The following is a 24,935-nucleotide window of genomic DNA, read 5'->3' as shown; positions in this document are numbered from 1 at the left end:
CAGCCTCAGCCCCGTGGGTGGGTGGTACCAGATGATTTGACAACTTCAGGCTAACATCCAAGCCATAGTTGCACTGGGTCATTGGGAAGTGTCAAGTGTGCTGGTAAAACCAGGAGCACCAGTCAATACCCAAGCTCTAAAAAATAAAAAGTAATGATAATAATAAAACCCCGCTTTGAGGTCCACGATGCCCTTGCTCATATGGGACTTAAGGAGTTCAAGAGTTGTGCGCAGAAGGAACGGAACTCCCTGGCAGGGTCAAGGCAGACCTGGCCAGAGCTTTCTTCTGATCTGTTCTACCCTGCCATGAACATTCTGAGGAACTACAGGGTTAGGGGCTTAGCTGGGATAAGGGGACGCGGGGTGGAGCGGGGTGGGGGGCTACATATACGGAAGCCCAAACCTGAGACACAAAAAGGGCGGGATCTGGAGGGGAGAGACTCCACGGTGGGACAACTGGGCGGCTGCCCGTCTCAGTCTGGCTGCCCGTCTCAGTCTGACGAGCTCCAGCTGAAGCAGCAGGAAGGAACAACATTGACCTTTGGGAGAGTGACAGATGAGAGCAAAGTGCCCCCACCCTCGGCTGGTTGCTGCTAGAGTGGTACTGGTGCTGAGGAGGGAAGAGGCGAGGGATGCTGAGCCAGGTAGAGGCTTGTCTTTTGTAGAGCACGACTGGGGGCTCCTGCAGACCGTGCCTCAGTTTCTCCCTTTGTTTCAAGGTTACAGGTAAAGTTTGAGCTAGCTGCCCTGGGGGATCACCTGTCTTGAATTGAGAGGTGTGTGGTGGAGAGAGGGGGAGCAGAGCGTGCCTGAGCTGGGGAGGAATCGGGCCGTGCCCCAGGACTTGAGCCATCTCTGGCACAAAAGGAGTTAATGGCAGGGACCGCGCCCCCCCGTGTCCGGGCACGCGCAGCGCGCCCCCTCGGTGCGCGGGCACAGCAGCCAGGCTGCCGGAGAGCAGATCTCGGGGATTCAGGTGCGGAGCCCTTGGCCTGGAGGCGATATGGGTGGTCCGCGGCCCGGTTCAGTCGCCCGCAACAGCCCGGGGAACAGGTGAGGCCGCCTGCCCTGGTCTCTCATCCTCTAGCTGCCCATACCTTGACCCGATCCTATCCCCTCCCAATCCCGGGCTTCTCCACTCCCCAGCCAATGCTCCCCATCCTTCTCAACCCCATGTTCTCCATCGGCACCCCTGACCCTCCAATCCTACCCCGCTCCGCTTCTCTCCACCTCCTCCCTGAATCCCGCATCCCTATCTATCATCCTCCCACCCGTGGTCCCTCTATTTCCACAGCCTGGCCGCGTGCCCCTCAAAATACCCCTACTAAGGACCCCCAGCCCTATTCCTGTATTGCACATTGCCAGTCCCCCCTCCCCCGCAGTGCAGCCCCATCCCTCTTCCATCATAGCATCTCACAGCCAGGCTCCCTCCCCCACTCTCTGCAGCCCCCCATCCCCCCCAGGCCTTTATCCTATCCTCCCCCATTCCAATGCAGCTCTGTCCCCCAATACCGTTCCAAACCCGTGTAGCCCCCAATACTGCAGTTCTCAATACCAGTCCATTCCTGCACAATGCCCCTCGCCCAGTACTGCTCCAGCCCCAAAAGTACCCGAGATGCCACTCTAATCCCCAGCACTGCCGCCTCCCCTTGTCTTCTCCCAAATTGCAAGTTGGACCAGGATGGAGATCTTGGCCTTGGGGACTCACAGTGGGTCCTAGGGTACAGAGGGCGTTTGGGGGTCGGTGGATTTGCCTAGGTGTTCACGGGGGAGGGGCTGCAGGGAATTGACTCTAAGGGGACCGGCATTTGGCACTGAAGGGTTACTGGGGAAGGAAGCATCCTGAAAGGGTTAATGGAATTTGTGGGGAGGGGCGGCACCGAGGGGGTTAATGGTGTGTGGGGGGGGTTTGCTGGCGGGGAAGCCGTGTGAATGAGCGGTCTGTGCCCCAGAGTTGCCATGGAGACGGTGAATGGGGGGATTGTGTGAACTCAGCTGCGGACTATCCCCCCCCATACACACACACACACACACCCACTCCCTCCTGCCCCACCTCCCTACTCCTACCCCTTCCTTCCCTTTCCCCTCCTCCCCCCCCCCCACCAGGGTGCATTCTGGGCAGTGTCTGGGATCTAACCCCCCATACTTTGCTCCCCATTTCCTCTGAGCCTCCACCCCTTCAGTTGCTTTGCCCGCCCTCCCTCCCTTTCTCCTCTCTCTAGCTCGTTTGCTCTCTCTCCCTCCCTCTCCTTCCCTTTCCCTCTCTCTCCTTCCTTCTCCCTCCTGCTCTCTCCCTCTCTCAGTCTCGGTCTCGGTCTCGGTCTCGGTCTCGGTCTCGGTCTCTGTCTCTGTCTGTCTGTCTCTCTCTCTCTCTCTCTCTCTCTCTCTCTCTCTCTCTCTCTCACACACACACACACACACACACACACACACATTCTCATTCCCCTCTCGTGGTGGTGGCCGATTCCCGGGCGTTCCCAATCTCCCTCCCCCACCTCTTTAGCCAGTTCTTAAAGGAGAAGGCCGGCAATCTTGGAAGGCGGGAGAAATAGGGAAAACTAAAGCGTGTGTGTGTGTGTCCACGCAGCAGTGTCTGTGTGTTCCTGTGTATATGTGTTGACTGTATAACTGTGTGTCAGAAAGCCTGTGTATCTTGAGTGTGCTGCTATTTCTGTTTCTGTCTCCACCTATGTGTCACCATTATGCTGCATGTGTCTCTGGATATTTACCTATGTGGTGTGTGTGATTCTGTTTCAGTAAGTCTCTGTGTGTGTCTCTGAATGTATTTCTCTGTGATTCTCTGGCTCTGTGAGGCTCTCTGTCTCAGAATGTGGGACTATATGAGGGGATCTCTGTGGGTTTGGAATATATGTCTCTGTGAGTGAATATCGCAGTGTCTGTGATCCTGGCTTGGTCTCTCGCACTCCCTCTTTGAGTCTTTGTGAGTTTATTTTCATGAGTCTCTGAATGTGTGTCCCCCACACTCCGTTGTTTATTTTACACTGGCTGAGCATCAACAATGCCTGGGGTGCTAGGCAGGGCGGTTTCTGCCTCAGTTCTGGCACTCATGCGAATTAGATAGAGATAGCTGACAGGAAGGACCAAGGCTTAAGATTTTGGGAGCAGTGAGGGCTAAGAAGAAATGTACAGGAAGGGCGCAGGAGGGCCTGGGGACTCTGGTGAGTGGCCGTCCTGCCCCTTGCCCTGGCCGAGGGTGAGGGGATCCCTCTGTGGGACCCTTTGCCTATCTGCTGCTTTTCCGGAACCCCAGACTGGGAGGTTCACAATCCTACCCTCTCCTGAGGTGGGAGGTCCCCTTGCGGGGTTGGGTTGCCGGGTCCAGGGGTCTAGAGAGTTCGGGGTTCACATGCGGTGGGCTCAGGGACCTGGGCTCCATGTCCAGTCCTCCCCACCCCCTGCTCCCACATGCTGCTCTGGCTCCAGCTGACCCGCATGAGCTCCATCAGCTGAGGAGTCGGAGTTGGGGCCTGGGGGCTTTGCAGTGGCAACAACTGTCACTGGGGCCATCCCCTAGGATTTTCCAGCCGCCGCCAGGCACCTAGACTGGTTCTGACTGGCAGTGGAGCTTGTCTGTGGGGCCCAGGAAGCCCTGGGATGGGAGAGCTCTCCTAACTGTAGGAGACCAGCCCGAGCCTGGCGGGGCCCTAAAGACCCAGCTCTGTAGCCCTCCCTGGCCATCTTGGATGACGCATGCTTCCCTCTTTCCACAGGCCTGTCTGGCCCTGAGGGAGTCCCCTTTCTGAAGCTGTGGTGCTTGGACGACCTCTCTGCATTGCGGGGCACCTGTAGGTGTCCCTCAAGAGCTCAGTCTTGAGGTTCAAGTCAGTGTGGCCATGAAGGGGCTGCCTATGGGGCTGATGCTGTGACCCTGGAGTCTGCCTTTCCTGCCAGTCCCCCTGCCCAGAACATGTGGCTGCGGCTTGGCCCGCCCTCGCTGTCCCTGAGCCCCAAGTCCACCGTTGGCCGGAACCTGTGCCTCACCCTGTGGTTCCTCAGCTTGGTGCTGAGGGCCAGTACCCAGGCCCCAGCGCCCACAGTCAATACTCACTTTGGGAAGCTAAGGGGTGCCCGGGTACCATTGCCCAGTGAGATCCTGGGGCCTGTGGATCAATACCTGGGGGTGCCCTACGCAGCTCCCCCCATCGGCGAGAAACGCTTCCTGCCCCCCGAGCCACCCCCATCCTGGTCGGGCATCCGGAACGCCACGCACTTTCCCCCAGTGTGCCCCCAGAACATCCACACAGCCGTGCCCGAAGTCATGCTGCCCGTCTGGTTCACTGCCAACCTGGATATTGTCGCTACTTACATCCAGGAGCCCAACGAAGACTGCCTCTACCTGAATGTCTATGTGCCCACGGAGGATGGTGAGTGCTTCGGCCAGGCACTGTGCCCTCCCCGCCTCCCACCCGCCCTGTTGTGTTTGTGGCTCGCATGTGGTTGTGTGCCCTGCAGCATGCATCCGTCTGTCTGTGAAGATGCTTCTAACCATCACTCTGCTCGGCCTCCCCCTCCCTCCTCCCTGTTCTTCCCTCTCCCAGCATTGTCTGAGCTCCCATGTGTGAGTGACACTGTGACCAGGAGGGGCCTGGCCAGGCCCGAGAGCTTTGACAGATCTAGGGCCAGAGTGCTGGATGGGGGTTCCCTGGGGGAATATGGGTCACTGCTGGCAGCTGCCCGCGGGAGGATGCTGGCTCCACCAGGCCCCCCTGTTGCCATTCCGCCTGCTTTGAAAGGTGGTAGGTGTGTGTGGCCAAGGGAGCTGGGTGCGTGTGGGGGGCGGGGGGCAAGCCTGGTGGGCATTGCGTAGGTGCCTCCTCTTTGGCTAGCCGATGCCTCCTCCCGCGGGGGTCACACTAAGGTAAGTGACAGAAACAAGGAGATGGTGGGACAGGCTCTCTGCCACGTGCCGCCCGCAGAGCAGCTCTTGGGGCCTGGGGGGGGTGGGGGGGTGCATGCCCCTGGGCAGAGGCCTCCTGTTATTTTTTAGTTTTTTATTCATTTTACAGTAAAGCGGATTTCCAAGGAATGCGCCCGAAAGCCCAACAAGAAAATTTGTAGGAAAGGAGGTAGGTAGCGAGCCGGCGGGGAGGGAGAGAGAGAGAGAGGGAGGGCTGCCTGCCCACCTGCCCTTGCCCCTGAGGACCCAGCCTTCCTTCAAGTAGCCCAGGCTCAGGGGGCGGTCAGTGAGCAGGCATAAGCTCTACCTTATCCAAGGGCCCTGGCTGCTTTTCAGGGAGGATTCGGTGGCCTGAGGCAGGTTCAGAGCAGCAGCAGCACCCCCAGTTCTGCCCAGCCCCAAGTTCCACCCTAGTGCATGTGCCGAAGACAGAGCCCAGTGGTTCCACCTCGGTGGGGAAAACTCTAGGAAGGAGACGGAGCCAGGGGCTCTGCCCTCTTCCTGGCATGGGGAGCCAGCAGCTCATCCCTCCGTGCTCTTTCCCGGGTCCAAAGTCTAGACTCAGCTCTCCAGCCCTGGAGTTAAGACCAAAGTCGTCCCGCCTCCACGTCTGGCAAGAAGCCTAGCCTAGCTGAGTGACCCTGACTAGTCTGGTGGCAAACCCTGGGGGTCCCTGGGAACTACCGGACTCTGAAGGAGGTGCGAGATCCCGAATTTTAAATTTACCCTCTTGCTGGGAGGAATTTGGTCTCCCTGGGTCAGTGATCCTTCCTGTCCATATACCACGTCATGTTTTCCACAAAGCGCTTTCATGCTTAGCTCATAAAATCCCCCCCCCCCACCCACGTCTCCGAAAGCTTCTGAGGCAGGAATCAGTTTCCCAATTTTACGGATGAGGAAACGGGCCCAGGGGAGTGACTTGCTGCTGCTCGAGGGCCTGTCACTGCCAGTCTGCGGCATGGCTGGGACCAAAACCTGGGTCTCTTGACCCTTGGGGCAGTGTTCTTTCCACTGTAGCACGCAAGGCAGCTCCCATCTGGTCATTCCCACCTCCCCAACTCTGGAAAAAATGGTGAAATGTGGATGGGCTGGGCCAAATTGGAACCGGGAACAGCTTAAGGAACAGGTGGAGAATCACAGCCTGCTCCGTACAACCTGTTGGTGAGCTTGGAGTCTTTTTTCCTTTGAAATCCTAGGGCAGGGTTTCCCTGAGTGGGGCCGGCAGGATTCCTTGGGCCCGGATGCTCCCCTGCTGAGGAGGAGTCTCTAGGGGCAGATTCCGGGAAGCCACATGTTGAGCTCTTGATGCATGCTGAGGCACTGAGCCTGCTGCTCTAGGGATAGTGGTCCACCACACCCCCACAACCGGCCCGGGGCAGGAGGCCATCAGTAGATGCTTCTTCGCACAAAGGAAGGAGCTGAGAAAAAGACTAGGACCCACAAAGCCTGACTGAGTCGCAGCCCTTTCGCTAACTCACCCTGAGAGACTTAGGCACCCGGCTGCCTCTGCGGGGGTGGGGGCGGGGGAGGGCGTAGGGGACCATTCTGGCCTTAACGTTCCATTGTCCTGTGAATGAATTCAGGAAGAGGATCTCATAAACCTGCTCTTCATGGGTTCCATCCTTGGGTGGTGGTGGGCGAGAGGAGATGACATTCATGGTCACCGTTTCCTAGGAGGAATGATCTCCCCGGGATGCCAGCGAGAGCAGTCCTGAGAGGCTGGCTTAGAGAGCTCCCTGGCAGCTCCACTCAAATGCAAACATTTCCCTATCATGATTGTTGACTGTGGGCTATGGAGGGATATGAGGCAGAGGGAAGATTTAGAAAGAAGTAAAGGCCTCACCACTGCTCTAAAGAAGCTCCTCTCCTGGTATTGATACTCAGCTGGTTTAGCTAAGCCCCGCAGGCCAAGCTGGAGAGTGAGTTCCAGACAGTGTGGGGGAGAGCATTTGGTCATTTCCCTCGCTCAGATTAGTTCCCTATCTGGGGCCTGTTGGCCACTTGGCATGAAATTGCAGACCCTGCTTCTTGGGGGGAGATATGCCCCCGGAGGCTGTTAGGATTGTGGTGTGCGTAGGGTAGACGGGACTGGCGTGGTTGGGATCCTGCAGCAGCAAGTGCTGGGATGGGGGATGGTGCTCTGGCTGGCCTGGTGATGACAGGCATGGCAACGAGCTGTTGCTCAGCAAGTGCTAAGCCAAAGGAGCAAAGGCATCCGTGCAGCGGAGGCTGGGACCATGCGGCAACCCCAGTGACTCTCCGGGGGCCGGGCGGGGCGGGGGGGGGGGTTAGGGGGCTGGGAGGGCGCTGAGGAGGTGGGTGCAAATCCGACCCACCTTCTAAGTCCATGCCCACAGGAAGTAAAGGATTTCCGGGTGAAGGCCTGTCCCATCCCCCCACTTCCACCTCCATCAAGCTGGAGGGACTTCATGTTTAGGGATGAGGCATTCCTTTGGGGCGGGGGAGTGGGGGACTGTCCATTGCGTGGGCGATGCTATCCCATGCCTCACAGGGTTTCTGAGGGCAGTAACTGGCAGGTGCTAAGACGGTAGGTGCCACCGGAAGTTCGGGAAGCCAGAGGCAGTTTCCGCCTCTCAGGGCCGGGCTCTTGCCCTAGTCGAAAAGCCACTTTGTAATATGAGGGTGGTTCCTGTTTTGATTCATAGCTGTGAGGGAATTCAGTCACCAGAGCCCAGACCAGCTGAGAAAGAGGGCTCTTTGCTGCCTCCAGGCTGAGAGCGTCTGGTGTCATAGACAAGAGGGTAAGCCCTGGGGTGCTGGCAGAATGACCTAGGTCTCCCCGCTCTGACCAGCTTCCAGGCAGTAGGTCCTCTTCTCCACAGCCGCGTTCAAGATGCACTTCTCATCAACTTAGAACAGGAAGGAGAGTTGGTGCCAGCTTTCCCACAGGTCCTGAATGTCTCGCTTCTCTCCTCTGGTCCCTTCTTTTCTCTCCTTCCCTCTCTCCCCTCCGCTCCACACTCCACCTCTTTTCTCACTGATGTTTTCTTCCTTCCCTTTCCCCCTGTCCCGGAAAGGTGGCATGGTGCAGTGGAAAGACCACGGGCTTTGGAGTCAAGCAAAGCTGGGTTTGAATCTGACCTCTAGCACTTCCTAGCTGTGTGCTCTTGAGCAAGTCACTTTACCTCTCTGCACCTCAGTTTCCCCATCAATGAAACAGGCATAGAGACAGTGCCTACCTCACTGGGGTGTAAGGATCAAACCGTATGGCAGAAGTAGAGTGTCTGGCACATGGTAAATATTTAGTAGATGGTAGGAGCTATTACCGTTACGCTATCTCTCTGTCTCCCTCCCTCTCTCTCCATCTCTCTTTCTCTCTCTCTCATGTCCCTTTTTCCTTCTCCCCTTTCCTTCTTTCCCTCCCTCTCTGGCTCTCTGTAGATCTCAGAGCCGCGCTTGCTGCTCTTAGGCCTGGTTCCTGTGAGCAGGAACCCTATTTGCCATTAGCCAGAGCAGGGGACCCTCAGCGAGGAAGACCAGAGGGAAAGCTTCATCTCCCATTTTCTCCTCTGGGAATCAGGGTCAGCTGAGGCCCAGCTGGAGCCTTCCTGCTGGGCCCAGGTAGCTCAGGGCTGGGCTCCCCGGTACCCGTCTCTGCCCGAATAGCTCACGTCCATGTCCAACATGCTGGCGACACCACCTCTCACCCTCAGTGCCTGCCCCTGCTCTCCAGCTCAGCCTGCCTACGTACACACGCGCAGCCCATCCCACCCGGAAGAAATCCTCTCCCTGAGTGGGTCTCTGGCTCTGTGCCCTGGTCCACACGCTGCTACCTCCTTCCTTACTGGGAAGGTAGTCAGTGGAGACGGGCTGTTGGGGACAGGGAGGCGGGGCAGGGAGGTGCAGGGAGGTCAGCACAGCAGGGGCCTGCAACACCATCATCCTGATGAAGGTCTGGGCCTCAGCCCACCCATTCCCTCAGTTCTTGCCATCCCTCCTGCCTGTCCTGGGCCCAAGCCCAGAGCTGGCTTGCTGGGCCACACTGCAGTCATGCTGTTTTTGAATTCTCTCTCTGTTTTGTTCTCTGTTCTGTGCTGTTGTGTCTCCCCGTGTCTGGTCCCCAGGATCCGGCGCTAAGAAACAGGGCGAGGACTTAGCGGATAATGACGGGGATGAAGATGAAGGTATTTGGGGGCTGCAGGGCGCGGCGGCTGGTGCATGGCACAGAGCCCCTCCCCCTCTCGATGGGGAGAAGCCCCGTCTGTCTGTCTGTCCGTCCGTTGGTGTGTTTCTGTTCCTCTATGAGGCTGTTGGGCTGTTCATCCATCTTTGGCCTGGTTGGCCGCTGGGAGTTCAGGGTGATGCACACAGCTGGCCGGAGCAGGGGGCCACAGGCAGAGCCGAGGGGAGGGCATCCTCCTCGCCCCGGTCCCCTACCCCCATCCTCAGTCCTCCAGTAGAAGCGGCCACTGCCAGAGGCAGCTTCCTCCCCCATCTTCTGTGGTTCACGGGCACCTGCCCCTACTGATTAGCAGGGAGAGTGGAGAGAAGGCAAGGCTGAGGGAGGCCGAGGAGAGGCGCGGAGGAGACCGGATGGCGAGGAGATACCTGTGTTTCATTGCGGAGACCCCTGTGTGTTATGGGGAGACTGGCTCCTGGGAGAGAGGCCCAGCAGGATGTTGCACTGAGGAGTGAGGCAGCGACGACCGAAGGGGCTGGAGCGGAGCACAACACAGGACGTCCCCGGCCATCTCTGAGAAAGAGAGATGCAGCCTCAGGGCCAGGGGCTGCCACAGGCTCGGGACAGGGCCAGAAAGGCAGGGGGCCACAATGTCAAGCTGAGGCCAGGACACCACAGCCCAGCCCAGTCAGTCGATGGCATGGGATCCTTGCGTGATGGTTGAACCAGTCTTCCTTCCTCCTGGGGAAAACAGGGTGTGTTTGCCTGGCAGTAAGGAGCATCCCCTTCTACCTCCCTGCCCCTGGAGGGGCCAAGCAGCTCAGGGGGACCCCCGCTGCTGGCTGGTAGGGCCGTGCTGCTGTGGCGGAGTGTTGGTCCAGCTCACGCCCTGAGAGGCTGCAGGTGGAGGTGGTCAGGCGGGGAGACTTCTCTAGGCGGCCCAGCCCCAACGCCGCTGTGCCGCCTGGGCCTAGGAGCAGCTGCTTGAAGGTCTCTGGTTGAATGGCCTCAGGGGAGGCTCCGTCTTCATCTTCATGCTGGCTGGGGGCAGAGGTCTCTCTCATTCTTAGTTCCTCTTCCCCATCCCCCGTGCTTCCAATTAAGTCTGCCTGGCGCCCGGGGAGAATGGAGTAAATGAGCACATGGCTGAGAAGCCATGTCAGTAAGGTTCCCCCCACCCATCTCTGCCATTCACCCCCTTTTACCCACATCCTTCCTTGTTCTCTCCCTGTGCCGCCCCTTATTCCCACCCCTCTTGTCTCTGTCTGCACTGGGGGGCCAGCTGCTGCCAATGGCCGTATTTCCATGTAACTGGTCTAGTCTTGGGGGTTGCAGGGCTCCCCAGCCCCCGCTCTCTGAAGCCATGTCAGGTCCCAGGACCCCTGGGTGCCCGGGGCAGGGACTCGCTCGATCCAGCTAAGAGACCAGCCCTTCCTCTTCCTCCTGCCCCCGCCCGTCCTCAGAGCCCAGCCATGGCCCACCGAAGCCTGGATGTATCAGGCATGGCTGATTGCCTTCAGCCGCGAGGCTGAGCCCAGAGTCTTCACAAACGTCACTCAAGTCCAACTGTGGCCAAGTCTCTGGCCCATGCTGGGAGCTCCAGGCTGAGCAGTCCCCACGAGTCCTGTCCTCAGAGCTGGCGATGGTGTCCTGGCACCTGGGATAGCTTTGCTGCCCACACCCCACCCCCAGGGCTGGTGGGGGTGGGGGAGGAAGGGCATCCTACCCAGCCTGTGTCTCACCCCTTCTCCTTGCAGACATCCGGGACAGTGGCGCTAAGCCCGTCATGGTCTACATCCATGGAGGCTCTTACATGGAAGGGACGGGCAACATGATTGATGGCAGCGTCCTCGCCAGTTATGGCAACGTCATCGTCATCACCCTCAACTATCGTGTTGGGGTGCTAGGTATGGTTCCTTGCTAGGTGCCTAGAAGGAAGCCTGGGTTCTCAGGGAAGGAGGAAAGAATGCTGGGGACTTCATGCTGGCCTTGGGTCTCTAGCTGGTGCTGATGACCATAGTCAAAATCTTGTTATCACATGGCCCCTCCCCAAGGGCTGGGAGCTCCCTGGTGTCCCCAGGCCCTTTCCTGGAATGTTCGGCTGCCACTGGAAATTCAATTCAACCCCCACCCCTTCTTTTTTTTTTAATTTATTTTATTGTGGTTTTTAAATTTTTATGTTTTTTTATATATTTTTGAGAGAGCGCAAGTGGGAAAGGGGCAGAGAGAGGGGGACAGGGTCTCTTAAGCGGGCTCTGCGCCGACAGCAGCGAGCCTGATGCAACCTCCACACCTTCTCTTAAGTCTCAAGCCAGGTCTCCTCTTTCAGACTTCTGCTTGGCTGAGGTTTTGCGGGGCCCGTTGATTTTCTGGTGTCCTTCCCTCATCCCTTGCCCATGCCCACATCCCTAAAAACCCCCATCCATACAAACATATTCCTTCTAGCCGGTCACATATCCACACGCCCACGTACCCTCACACATCCACACATCCACACTGCCCACCATACACCTCCATGGTCATGATCATTTCTCACGTGCCCCACAAATGCACACATATAACCGTAAACATATAGGCCCCCACATCCACATCTACAGACTGCCTCTCACATACACACGTTCCCCTGCCACTCCATATACTCCCCACATGTATAATTCCCCCCCACACACATATCTTCATATCCATGTACCTCTGTACACTCCACATCCATACCCCATACGTACACAGATATCTCCTGCTCCCCCCATTCCCATGGATCTCTCCCTCCACATCTCCATACCCACATCTATACTCATATACACTACACACACCCACACTCCCACTTCCTTGTACCCCCATGTATATGCTCTATGCAAAGACCCACACCCTGCACATCCACATCTACACACAATCCCCACATACATATACCTTAAATGCATATACATCTTCCTTCTGCGCGCGCACACACACACACACACACACACACACACATCCCTGTATTCTCCTGCACAGCCTACGTTCACATCCACTCCAACACCCGCATACACATACATGTCCCTCACCTTCCCCACATGAACACAAACCAGTATTCCCGCGCCATGCATATACGTCCATACCTGCACATCCACACCTCCCCACCCCACACTTACACAAATAGGACACACACACATGCCACTTATCCCTGCTTCCATGTCTACATACGCATCCTGCGCACTACACTTATGTATCTCCCCACCGTATGTAGACACCACGGGCCTCTAGCACGTATACCCACACTCTCATGTACACATACATACATAGACACTCTTCCCATACGTACCCTGGATACATACAGCCAGTGTAGGTATGTACGTATTCCCCCACCCTACCCAACAAATATGTACACATCCATATACCCACACCTGGCCATCCAAGCCCATACGTGCACACACGCCTCTATTCACCCCCACACCTCAGCATACCCCACACGCCTATACCCTGTATATATACACGGACACATTTCTACTACTCTCTCCACGCCTACTTCCCTCTATACTCCCACTCCATTACACAAACTACACCGCCACGCATACACTCTTATTTCCCAAACGCCTCCTCATCCACACCCATGTGTCCTTCCCCACACGTAGTCTGTCATCCACCTGCTTGTTTGGGTGATTTAGACTACCCCTCTGTGCCGTATCTTCCTTGGTGACTGTTAATGCCTAGCTGTGGCCAAGGTCTTGAGATAAACAAGTAACTTAGAGCCGGTGACTACACATACAGGGCCTCGCTCCCCTTCAGATGCTCACTCAGGCCTCAGAGGGCACATGCGGTCACAGATCCTGTAGTTTCATGAGGAAGGCAACTTCTTACCTGGAGGGCTTGTTTCTTCAAGGTTCCAGTGGGAGGGGATCTAGGCTGTACATCAATCAGGTCTGTAGGCCTGGGTGCCGGACCGGCAATGGCATGATTTATTCCATGGCCAGTTGGCTGACAGGACCTTAATTTATTTATTTATTTATTTATTTATTTATTTATTATTTTAAAATAATTTTTAAAATGTTTATTTTTGAGAGAGAGAGAGAGAGAGAGAGAGAGACCGAGCGTGAGTGGGCGAGGGGCAGACAGAGGGAGACACAGAATCCACAGCAGGCACAGGGTCCAAGCTTACAGGCCCTTATTTTAATTTGCTTCTGAGTGTACTGTTTATGCCAGTTCTAATCCCAGGGGCCCTGGTGCTTCAGTTCTGGCAGCAGTTTATGACCCCAGAAAGGCAAGCTTTTCTTGAGTTCCCCTTGATGCTATGTGGTAGAGCAAGACACCTTTTTTCGGGTTCAGACTGGAGAAATTTATATTCCCTGAAAAAAGTGCAGCCCGTGTCCCTTTGGTGGCATCTGGATAGTGGGCATGAAGCACGCAGGGCCTCTCCCTGGTCTCTCTTGGCTGGCTGCTGGGTTTGCGTCTCACGGTTCTGCTGCTGCTCCTCTGTCTTTCTGAGTTGCCCCAGACGTCACAGCAAGGCTCCCTTCAGTGTTCTATCCTGTTGAGAAAGGGGATCTGAGTCTCTGACAGTAAAAATGGTACTACGAAGGTAGCTGTAAACCCACACGTTAGGGCTGCACAGTTCCTGAAGAGTAAGGAATGTATAGAAGTAAGGTCATACAGGTATACAGACATACATACACAGCAGCTGAAGGCCAAAAGTAATTTGCTACTTTATTTATTTGAGAGAGAGTGACTGTGAGTGGGGGAGAGGGGCAGAGTTGGGGGGGGGGGAGAGAGAGAATCTCAAGCTGCCTCCACACACAGTGAGGAGCCCTGATATGGGGCTCAATCCCACAACCCTGGGATCATGACCTGAGCCAAAATCAGGAATCGGATGCTTAACCGACTGAGCCTCCCAGGCGCCCTCAGCTGCTTTTCAGAATTAGAAACACAGAGGCACCTGGGTGGCTCAGTCGGCTAAGCATCCAACTTCAGCTCAGGTCATGATCTCACAGTTCGTGGGTTTGAGCCCTGCGTCGGGCTCTGTGCTGACAGCAGAGCCTGGAGCCTGTCTTTGGATTCTGTGTCTCCCTCTCTCTCTCCGACCCTCCCTGCTCACGCTGTCTCTCTCTCTCTCAAAAGTAAGAAAAAAAAAAAACGTTTTTAAAAATTTAAAACAAATAATTAGAAACACAAAGCTCCAGGCTTTCATTTTTATTGGAAAGCCCAGAGAGTACTAAGAACATGCTTCCGGTCCATATTATTGGAACACCTAGGGATACAGGAAAAGAAAGAGTGGAGGAGAGGGGGAAAGAGGGGAGAAAAGTAAGGAAGAGAGGGACGGGGAGCGGGGAGAAAAGAGGAAAAGAGTGACACAGAGAAAGGAGGCAGAAGGAGAGATTCAGGATTTGAAGCGTGACTTGAGAGCTGTGGGCTGCACAGAAGGCTGTTGTGGGTGAGTGCTCCCTGTGGCACCCTGGTTTACCGATCACTGCACAACTGTTCAGCTTTGCCAGTCTTTAGGCTTCTGTATCAGAAGTTCTTAACCTTCGGGGGAGTCTTGGACCCCTTTGAGATTCTAATGAAAGCTATGGACTCTGCCCCAGAAAAATGTGTGCACACAAACCTATAAAAACGTTTCCATGGATACCACCAAAACTCATCCCTGAAACTCAGGTTAAGACCCCCCTCCCTGCCACTTTACCACCTCCTCTCATTTGAATAGCCAGAACAGCACATCTCAGGGCAGGAATACTGTAAAACCTTGGTTTGCGAGCATAATTCGTTCTGGGAACATGCTTGTAGTCCAAAGGGCTCGTATATCAAAGTGAATTTCGAGAACCATTGGCTCAGTTGTGATCATGAACGTCAGTTCGGCGTCACGTACTACTCATAGTGCAAGACATCGCTCATTTATCATGTTAAAATTTATTAGAAATGTTTGCTCATCTTGCGGAACACTCGCGGAGCAAGTTACTCACAATCCAAGGTCTGACTGTATTATTCTTTGGACTTCAGCAGTTAATGATCACAATAGTATTACCCACAGGTCAGAAGGAGTCATAAACTGAGATTTGGTAAGAAGCTCCCCACCCCTTCCTGTGTATCCTTCACTGCCTGCTCTGGAACACAAATGTAATCAATGAGCCACTGATTGGATTCTGGGTTCATAGAACATGCTTTTGTCTCTTGGCGCCAGATGCAGAACATCGATGTGTCCCTGCCGCTTGGGGATTTTGCTGTGTAGCTGAGACTTTGTTGCTTTGTTGCTCAAAGTTTCCCAGATCAGGTGGCCAGTTTTGGACCCCAGTGACATGCACACATTCGGCCTCCCTTCGGTTTTTCTGGAAGCACTGAGCCCAAGAAGATGGTTTACTCTGAGGTGCTTCTTTGGACATCTTGGGTGAATCATTTATTTGAAGAATGTCACAGGCCAGTCTGTGGATCCCATCCTATTATTTGAGGAGACCCCAGGAGGCTAAAGACCCACAAAAGAACCCCAGCAGGATATAGGATGTGGACATCCCTGGGGCTGAGGAAGTAGGGGCCTGCCAAGTTTTATTCTGGGTGCCAGAATTTAATCCTACATCTTTGCTCAGGTACCCTCCAGGCAAACTGAAAACCTGGTAAACATCAGGGGTTGAGTGACAGAGATATCTGTTTTTGGTAACCTGTGCCAGATTCCCTTATCTTCTGTTGACAAGCAGCTTCCCATGTACCGCAGTATAAACTTGGACCCAGGGAGATGGTCTCGGATTTATTCTGACAGTTCACGGAGTTTGGGACTTCAGCCGTTGCCCTCATGTGGTTTCTGTGGGTGGCTGAGTTACTGGGGAACTGGCAGTGAGTGACTGCTCTCCCGACAGCCGGGGTTTGTGTGCTCGTGTTTGGTCACGTTTGCTGGATCTCCTTCCTGATCCCGTCGGATAATAGCACTTCATGCAGTACTCTTGTAGTAAGGATGGTTGACATGGCGTCATCCGCTTGCTTCAGTGCCTCTCATCCCGAGGTTCATGGGAGCCAAGGGAGCAGAAAGTGATGGTTGACTCCTCCACCCAGCCCTTATCAGGCTTTTTTGTTCCTAACCCAGGGAATCGCTACATGTCGGACCAATCTCCCTTACCGCATTCAAGCACAGGCTCTTCCTGCTGATAGGACAGATGTATTTGACACATTTCAGTGAACGATACCTCACCTCGGCCAAGGCTGAAGCCAAGTCTGCTGTTGCTTAAATAAGAGAAAAGGGAAAGAAGATATGGAGGAAGTAGGAAGGAAGGGAGAGAGGACAGGCGGGCTAAGAGAAGCGCGTGGTGGTTTTTGCCGGAGGGTCTCCGGCTCAGACAGCTGGGTTGGATCTTGCTCAGCATAGTTTTTAAGACTCGCAGCAGAAGCCTCAGTTTGTGAATGGGCCAGGCAAAGGAGAAGCTGCTTCCCTTGTCCAGAGGAACAAGGGCTTCTCCATTCACCCTCATTCAGGCTTTCTTTAATTCCTTCACATTTCCTCGCCGGGAACCTGAGGCTAAAGAGGGCTTGTGACTCGGTCCTGAGAGGAATAACTAAGTGCTTTACATACTTAATTGTACCAAATGTAAATTAATAACACCCTTGAAGAGGGTGAAATGAGCCCTTCCACAGAAGCTAGAAACAGAAGGACTCGGGAAAGACCGTGACGAGGTCTTGTGCCTGCCTGAATCTATTTGAACTTGGCTTCTGCCCGTGGACCGCCAGAGAGCTCTCTGTGAGCGGAGGGCGCCTCCTCAAACATGGCCTCGCACAAAGTTCATCCCAGGTCCTGCGACTGAGCTTTTAAACGGGGGCTCAAAAAATACCGAGCCAGGTATGGGTTTCTAACGTGTAGGAGTGCCACAACCACGCACGTAGGAAGAACCCTTCCGAAAGCCCAGGGCAGGAGAGGGTAGAGCCTTCCAAGGAGCCTAGGGAGCAAGGAACGGAGATGCAATGAGGCAGCAGGATCAGTATGAAATGGAAGCAGTGTGTGTGGGGGGGGTGGGGGGGAATATAGGACATCTCTGTGGGATAGCCAGCAGGTGGGCGGGAAGGTAGTCTCCATGGCAACAAGTCTCCACAGCAGCAAATCCCAGCAGGTGGGTGGGAAGGTAGTCTCCATGGTGACATGTCTCCTCAGCAGCAAATCCCAGTGGGTGGGCGGGCGGGAAGACCTGTTTCTGTGGTAACAACACTGCACCGACTTCCCCGGTTTTCCACCAGATGAAAAAGATGGTCTAACCCAGTGGTTTTCTAACTTCAGCAGGCATCAGAATCACCTGGAGAGCTTGTTAGAAACACAGATTGCTGGGCCTCCCCCTCAGAGTTTCTGATTCACTAGGTCTTGGAGGAAGGGAAATGAGAACCTGCCCTGACAATGAGAGGAGAGGGGCCATCTGAGGCCCCGGAACAAAGTGCAGATGGACTACCTCATACGGGAAGGACAGGGAGAGCGTGGGGATGGTGGCCTCTTGGGATCTTCATTTCCTTCAGAGAGAGGAGGAAGGGGAAAGGGAAGTACCTTTAGATTTACAAAGTGCTGAGTGTATTAGAAATGCTTGTTTTATTCTTGCTACAACCCTTTGAAGCATTTTTTAAAAGCTTATTTATTGATTTTGAGAGAGAGAGAGAGAGAGAGAGAGAGAGAGCAGGCATGAGCAGGGGAGGGGCAGAAAGAGAGATGGAGACAGAGAATCCCAAGCAGGGGATTCTGTCAGCGCGGAGCGGGATCTCACAAACCGTGAGATCATGACCTGAGGTGAAATCAAGAGTCGGACCCTTAACGGACTCAGCCACTCGGGTGCCTCAACCCTTTGAAGCATTTTTATCTCCACTGTACAGAAGAGGAAACTACAGCCCACAGATTTTCAATAACTTGCCCAAGGGTATATGGCTAGTAAGCGGTAGAGGCAGGACTCGAACCAAGGACCGTCTGACTCCAGGGCCCCCGCTCTTTCCACTCTATCTTGCCAGGCGCTTGGTGGAATGTCCTGGGTAGCGCATCAGGAGCTTGGCCATTTGCACTTCCTGCGGTTTACCTGTCTCCCAGCTGGGCAGGAGCATCCCCTTGGATAGCATGGAGACCCCTCCTTTCAAACTGCCACTAGGGTGGCAGGCAAGGAGCCGGTCCTTTCTATATTGGTGGTGCCGGGCCTTGCGGAAAGGAGCAAGGGCGCATGGTAGCCATGTGGAAAGAACCACGCTGCACGCTCGTCCTTTGTCCTCATGCCCTCTGTCTAACCCAGGTTTCCTGAGCACTGGCGACCAGGCTGCGAAGGGCAATTATGGGCTCCTTGACCAAATCCAGGCTCTCCGCTGGGTGAGTGAGAACATTGCCTTCTTCGGTGGCGATCCCCGCCGAATTACTGTCTTTGGCTCGGGCATCGGTGCATCCTGTGTCAGCCTCCTCACGCTGTCGCATCACTCTGAGGGTGAGTAACACTTGGGGCAAAACCTGAAGTAGCAAAGTGCCGGCCGCCCCCCATAAGCCTCGGGCTGCCCAGGCTCCGGTGTGCCCAGGGGAATCAGCTGTCCCCCTTCTGACCATTTCGGTATCCCTGTGGGGAGACCTGGAACAGAAATGCTTCTCTAAGGGAAGAAGAAGCAATTCTCCCAGTGTGAGAGAGGGAAAGAGAAAACCCTGTTTATATCCTGAGAAAGTAAGATCCTCTTTCTGATGTCGGAGTGGGATTTGGGTGAGTGGGAGCAGACTGTGTCTCTGAAGGGACAGTGGGGGGTTTTTTTTGGGGGGGGCAGGGGAAACCTTTCAGTTTGGGAAGGACATGTGACTTCAGGGTAGAGACCCAGGGTGGGAATTCATCTTTAGGTGTAAGAAACACTCATTCTCTGTCTTTCTCTGAAGAACAAGTCTATACAAGAGGGGAACTGTCCTTGAGCGAGGAGATGGGTCTGAAGTGAGGACCAGTGACCTGCGCTGTGGGCTTTCTCTAAGGGACGGGGGTCTGGTAGCAGGCTCCAGACCTCCTCCCGGGCTGTACGACCCTCCTAAGGGAGACTCTCATGTTTAGCCCGACGGAAAGCCTCTGTCCTTCCTGTGGGTCCCTCTGCCAGTGACTCTTCCAAGGGAGCCACACAGCCCCTTTTTGGCTCAGCAGGAGAAGTTCTCTTCACCTCTGGACTCTAGGGCACATTCTGTCTCTGAGAGGCAAACATGAACTTCTCATGAAGAGGTCTTCCTGAAATAGGTGCCCTTCTTTGAAGTGAGGAAACCTGTGGGAGAGGACAGGATTTTTTGTCGAAGTCAACCCCGTGAGTTAGTGATATTGTCACAGGAAGACTTTCAGTCTCTTTGAAGAAGGCTTGTCTCTCTGAGAGAGAAAAATCACCTTCTCTGACCTAGAAATTCTGTCTCTGTCCCTCCAGGGACTACCCTGGTGAGGGAAGACCGGGGTGGGAGCTGCATCACGCCTTTGAATGTGTTTCTAGGTGACAGTAATGGGGACAGGAATCTCTTTCTCCACAAAGGAGGGTGTAGTGACTGGCTGTGAGGGTGCCCCTGTCTGAAAAGCGGAACGGTAGTCCCTCTGATTTCCCTGGGAGGAGAAGGCCTTTCTTGGAGTGGTGCTATCTTCTGTCTCCTGAGGGGCCTGGCTGCTGTAAAGGGTTGTTCTCTGTCTTTCTGCCGTTGATTCATGGAGAAAAACCTTTTGAAGAGTGAGGCTGTCTCTTAAACAGTGATCTGCATTTCTTTCCCTCTCTTTCTACCCATGCAAACTGCCTTTCTCTTAGAGGACAGGAATTGTGCGCCTGAGGGCCAGATGATTATCCCTCCTTTGGGAGTGTTGGGGCCAAGGAGAGCATGATACCCTTCCCCCCCCCCCCCAGGCGGGGGAAGACCTATCCACTTTTTGAGTTTGGGGGACTGGCTCCCTGTCGGCCAGGGGAAAACTGGATCCGAGCCCTCAGTAGCTTCGGCAAAAGGAAAGTCTCTGCGGATACTACACCCTGGGAGGGCACGTTCCCTGGAGACTCTCAGACCCCAAGGTCTTTGCCCTCGGGACTCGTTCCCCAAACTGCCAGAATGTGAGGCTCTCTCCTGCCTGCGTTTCTCATCTCTCATGAAAAAGACCCCTTTGTGGCGGAAGCGCCGGCTCCCTGGTGGTGCGCTGGCACAGAGCTGGGCCCAGCTGGGCAGGAAGCAAGGCGGGAAGACAAGGAGAGATAAAGAGAGGGAGCATAAGGAAGCTGATGTCTGGGACCCGAAGGGTTAATTCTTTCTGGCATTCCCTTAACCCCCAAGTTACCAACCATCCTCCTGGAACAAGGAAGCAGGAAAGCAGGCAGGGGTCCAGTCAGCACAGGGGCCCAGCAACCCCTCCTCTGGTCCTCATCCATCATCCCAGCCAAAAGGTTTGTTCTTCCCGCGTAGCGCATTCCACCCAGAGGGCAGCCTCAGTAACAAAGAAGTGAGGAAGTGTGTAGTTTGTCCCTCAGGGACAGGCAAGGGAGGCCCAGGCTGCGGGTGACGTGACAGGTGACGTGACAGGTCTGACGTGGTGCCGTCTATCTTCTGCAGGGCTTTTCCAGAGGGCCATCATCCAAAGTGGTTCTGCTCTGTCCAGCTGGGCTGTGAACTACCAGCCAGTGAAGTATACCAGCCTGCTGGCAGACAAGGTAGGCTGTAATGTGCTAGACACGGTGGACATGGTGGACTGTCTTCGTCAAAAGAGTGCAAAGGAGCTGGTAGAGCAGGACATCCAGCCCGCCCGCTACCACGTGGCCTTTGGCCCTGTGATTGATGGTGATGTCATTCCTGATGATCCCGAGATTCTCATGGAGCAGGGCGAGTTTCTCAACTATGACATCATGCTAGGTGTCAACCAGGGCGAGGGGCTCAAGTTTGTGGAAGGGGTGGTGGACCCTGAGGATGGCGTCTCTGGCACTGACTTTGACTACTCCGTCTCCAACTTCGTGGACAATCTGTATGGCTATCCTGAGGGTAAGGACACCCTGCGGGAGACCATCAAATTCATGTACACAGACTGGGCAGACCGTGACAATCCTGAGACCCGCCGCAAAACACTGGTGGCGCTCTTCACTGACCACCAGTGGGTGGAGCCCTCAGTGGTGACCGCTGATCTGCATGCCCGCTACGGCTCACCTACCTACTTCTACGCCTTCTACCATCACTGCCAGAGCCTCATGAAGCCTGCTTGGTCAGATGCAGCTCATGGGGACGAAGTACCCTACGTTTTTGGTGTCCCTATGGTAGGCCCCACTGACCTCTTCCCCTGCAATTTCTCCAAGAATGACGTTATGCTCAGTGCTGTCGTCATGACCTACTGGACCAACTTTGCCAAGACCGGGTAAGGAGAAAGTGGGGGAGGGGGGGTTGTTCTTCTTTGGGACCCCAGCATGCCCTCCCCTCTGCTCCTCAATCTAAACCTCTTCCATCATCTCCTTTTTTAAAGATACTCCCCAAATCTTGCTTGGTAAACTCTTCCACCCCCTTCCTAAGTCCTCCTTTTGAATCTTTCATACCATTTCTCGAAAATTTTGTTGAGGCTCAGAACTCAGCTAGCACTAGGACCGAGCAGGAGTGAGAGTTACCAGAAGATCTGTGGGGGTTAGGTAAGGTTAGATTAGGTAGATGGTCCGAGGCTAGGTGAAGTGGGAATAAAGTACATGCATAAAGAGCCTTTCGAGGGTTCTTGGAAAAACTGGGCAGCTGAAAAGATTGATGGATGGTCCATAGCATGTGAGAAGAAAAGGCATCTATGGCATGACTTTACAGGATGGGCACAGGGAAGGATGAGACAGTTTCCATGATGCAGTTGGCAATGGGAATTCTGGGCCTGGGGAAAAGGAGGGGTATGGACAGAGGGAGGGACCCTGGAAAACATGGAAATGCTGGGCAGTTGTGGACTGGGGATGAGGTTCAGAAGTGGGTGTGTGAGGAAGAATTCTGGACCCTTTCCTCATGTAGGTAGAGTGGTGACCCCAGATTTCCATGTGGTATTTCAGGGATCCCAACAAGCCGGTCCCCCAGGACACCAAGTTCATTCACACCAAGGCCAACCGCTTTGAGGAAGTGGCCTGGTCCAAATACAATCCCCGAGACCAGCTCTACCTTCACATCGGGCTGAAACCAAGGGTCCGTGATCATTACCGGGCCACTAAGGTGGCCTTCTGGAAACACCTGGTGCCCCACCTATACAACCTGCATGACATGTTCCACTATACGTCCACAACCACCAAAGTGCCGCCCCCGGATACCACCCACAGCTCCCACATCACTCGCAGGCCCAACGGCAAGACCTGGAGCACCAAGCGGCCAGCCATCTCCCCTGCCTACAGCAATGAGAATGCCCAAGGGTCCTGGAACGGGGACCAGGATGCGGGGCCACTTCTGGTGGAGAACCCTCGTGACTACTCCACCGAATTGAGTGTCACCATCGCTGTGGGGGCCTCCCTCCTGTTCCTTAACGTTCTGGCCTTCGCTGCCCTCTACTACCGCAAGGACAAACGGCGTCAGGAGCCCCTGCGTCAGCCTAGCCCTCAGAGGGGAGCCGGGGCCCCTGAGTTGGGAGCTGCTCCTGAGGAGGAGCTGGCAGCGTTACAGCTGGGCCCCACCCACCACGAATGTGAGGCTGGTCCCCCCCATGACACGCTGCGCCTCACTGCGCTGCCTGACTACACGCTGACGCTGCGACGCTCCCCTGATGACATCCCACTCATGACACCCAACACCATCACTATGATTCCCAACTCCCTGGTAGGGCTGCAGACATTGCACCCCTATAACACCTTTGCCGCAGGGTTCAACAGTACTGGCCTGCCCCACTCACACTCCACTACCCGGGTATAGCTCCAGTCCAGAGCACAGCCCGTCTCCTGGCTCCCTCCCTCCCAGATCCACGAACACACATGCACACACAGAAACACACACACACGTACACACGCACACACGCACAGACATAGATGTATGCGCACGCACCCACACCCAACAGCAGACCCACCTGCACAAACAAAGACAGACGTGGACATGCACCCGCATGTACAAACACACAAATAAGGAAGTAAACCTGAACAAACCCTTCAAATGGGGACGCAAATGAGTCCTCGGGAAACCGAGGACCCGTGGAACAGCAGCTGAAGCCAGCTCCCTGAGCCTGACCACAGACACTCCTGGGGGCCTGAAAGCACCAGCTGGACACCCCCCTTGGTGCTCGCCTTCTGCCTCTCTTGGAACTGCACCACCGACCAACTCCAGACTTGGGAGCTTTAAAGAGCAGGATAGCTCTTTCTCCCCCAGACTTGGTCTTTTTTCTGGGTCTTGTTTTTGTTGATTTTTAAAACAATTTTGGAACAAATGCCTCTCCAACCCATGAGTGCAAAGAGGCTCTGGAAGGGAGGCTCCAGGCCCATGTCTGTCTGGCTTTGGAACCCCCAGCACTCACACAATCCAACCAAGGAACATGACCCCCAAGAAACAAACAGATTCGAGCAAGACCATGGGGTGGAAGGAGGAAGGGGCTACTGCTGCAAGGGGTTGGAGGGCCACGGGGGAGACCCCTCCAGCCATCTCTGTGCCCCTGTGGAGGGCTGCAGAGACCGCAGGGTGACCTGCTTTCCCCAAAGGCCATGAGCACTGGCCTGGCTAGACCAGGGGACCCTAGATTTGGTGAATGAGGTTCTAGTGGAGGCCATGTCATGATTGGGCCCCTGGGTGTAATATTCCGCCTCTGCCCTTGGGGTAATGGTATCAGAAATTCGCCCCATTTTCTTTACAGAGTCTCTTTTGTGTCTGTCATTTCTCTTTCCAAAAGGCGGTGTTTTTTTGTTGTTGTTGGCTTTTTTTTTTTTTTAAAGAAAAGTTCTTAAAACACTAACGGAAACCCATGGAGTTTGTCCTTTGTAAAATTTTAAACACAGTGTCTTGATATAAAAATAAAAAATCCAGTTAGCACTCCCAACCTGCCTCCCTTGCACAGGCCTTGCCCCAACAGACCCCCCTCCCCCGAGCAGGGTGCCCCTGTGGGCTAGGAATCCAGCCTGCCTCTGCATCCCGTGCCTTTAAGCTGAGACGAGTCTGGGCTGCACTCTGCTGGCCTCCCGCACACACGAAGGCCTGTCCAATCTTAAACAGGTTGCTGTCCCCATAACGTGCCCCCCCCCCCCCACAGCCCCCCAGAGCTCTGGGTTCCTGCAGCTGAAGCCTTCTCCCGGCACCGGCATGGCACCGTGGGCCTCCTAATGAAACGGCAAAAATAACACTTCCTCCTCCACCTCCCCCACCTCCTCCCCCCTCCCCCATTTCCTCGCCAGTGCCTCTGCCACTGCCACCATCACCACCATCCTGCCTTCATCCTGGACTGGGTGCTGGGAAGAGGTGTGACCTCTAACATGCTGAAACCCTTTCTCATAACTGACTGAATCCAGTGCAGCATCAGATATGTGGACCCCCCGCCCCCAAGCCTTGGGTGACTGACAGAGCAAGTAGCCTTCTCCTCCCCAGGGATACTTGTTTCCTGTTCTGTGAATTAAAATTGGAGAAGTCGCTGGGGCCCCTGGGAGCGATTACTCTCCAGGATTGCGTTCAGTGGCTCCCTGGCAACCCTGGGGGACAGATTCAACGGGCCTCCGTGGGGTTAGCGTCATGATAGTTCGTCTTATTCTTAGCCACTTGAAGGACTGAACCAGGAGTCTGCTCATCAAGTGTGCCGGTTGGGCCAGGTTGCTGTCACCTCAGAAACCAGGAATAGAAGTCTTCAAAGTGGCCCTGACAAAATGAGGGAGATGAACCAACAGGAGATAGTGACAAAGACCAAGTCTGAGAACAAATATACTAATATGGCGCATGGGGCTGAGAGAGTTAGGGAATGATCGGTTCCACACAGTTTGGTTAAAAAAGCAAAAGAAAACTGGGAGGAGGGTGACAGGATGGGTGACAAGTTGAATGAG

At 54.9% G+C, this 24,935-nt stretch overlaps 1 protein-coding gene across 6 annotated transcripts; it reads left to right on the top strand.

Annotated features, from left to right (window-relative positions):
* Positions 1-940: 940 nt before the first annotated feature.
* NLGN3 (neuroligin 3) lies at positions 941-23,934 on the top strand. 6 transcript variants are annotated; one of them, XM_039253336.1, is made up of 8 exons: positions 941-1,053; positions 3,732-4,385; positions 5,028-5,087; positions 9,004-9,063; positions 10,817-10,966; positions 18,257-18,442; positions 20,548-21,337; positions 21,996-23,934. In XM_039253336.1, the coding sequence occupies exons 2-8, from the start codon at positions 3,929-3,931 to the stop codon at positions 22,837-22,839; spliced, it is 2,547 nt and encodes an 848-aa protein (XP_039109267.1). In that variant the 5' UTR covers positions 941-1,053; positions 3,732-3,928; the 3' UTR covers positions 22,840-23,934. The 6 variants fall into 6 exon arrangements, with proteins under 6 accessions (XP_039109267.1, XP_039109272.1, XP_039109269.1 ...); XM_039253341.1 differs by lacking the exons at positions 5,028-5,087; positions 9,004-9,063 and having other exon boundaries at positions 3,732-3,806; positions 4,334-4,385; XM_039253338.1 differs by lacking the exon at positions 5,028-5,087.
* The last annotated feature ends 1,001 nt before the right edge of the window (positions 23,935-24,935 follow it).

The sequence above is a fragment of the Hyaena hyaena genome, unplaced genomic scaffold (genome assembly GCF_003009895.1).
Source record: "Hyaena hyaena isolate Hyena2069 unplaced genomic scaffold, ASM300989v1 scaffold_451, whole genome shotgun sequence".
Taxonomy (NCBI): Eukaryota; Metazoa; Chordata; class Mammalia; order Carnivora; family Hyaenidae; genus Hyaena; species Hyaena hyaena.
Note: the sequence above shows the minus strand (reverse complement) of the source record. Positions and strands in the feature narration are given on the sequence as shown.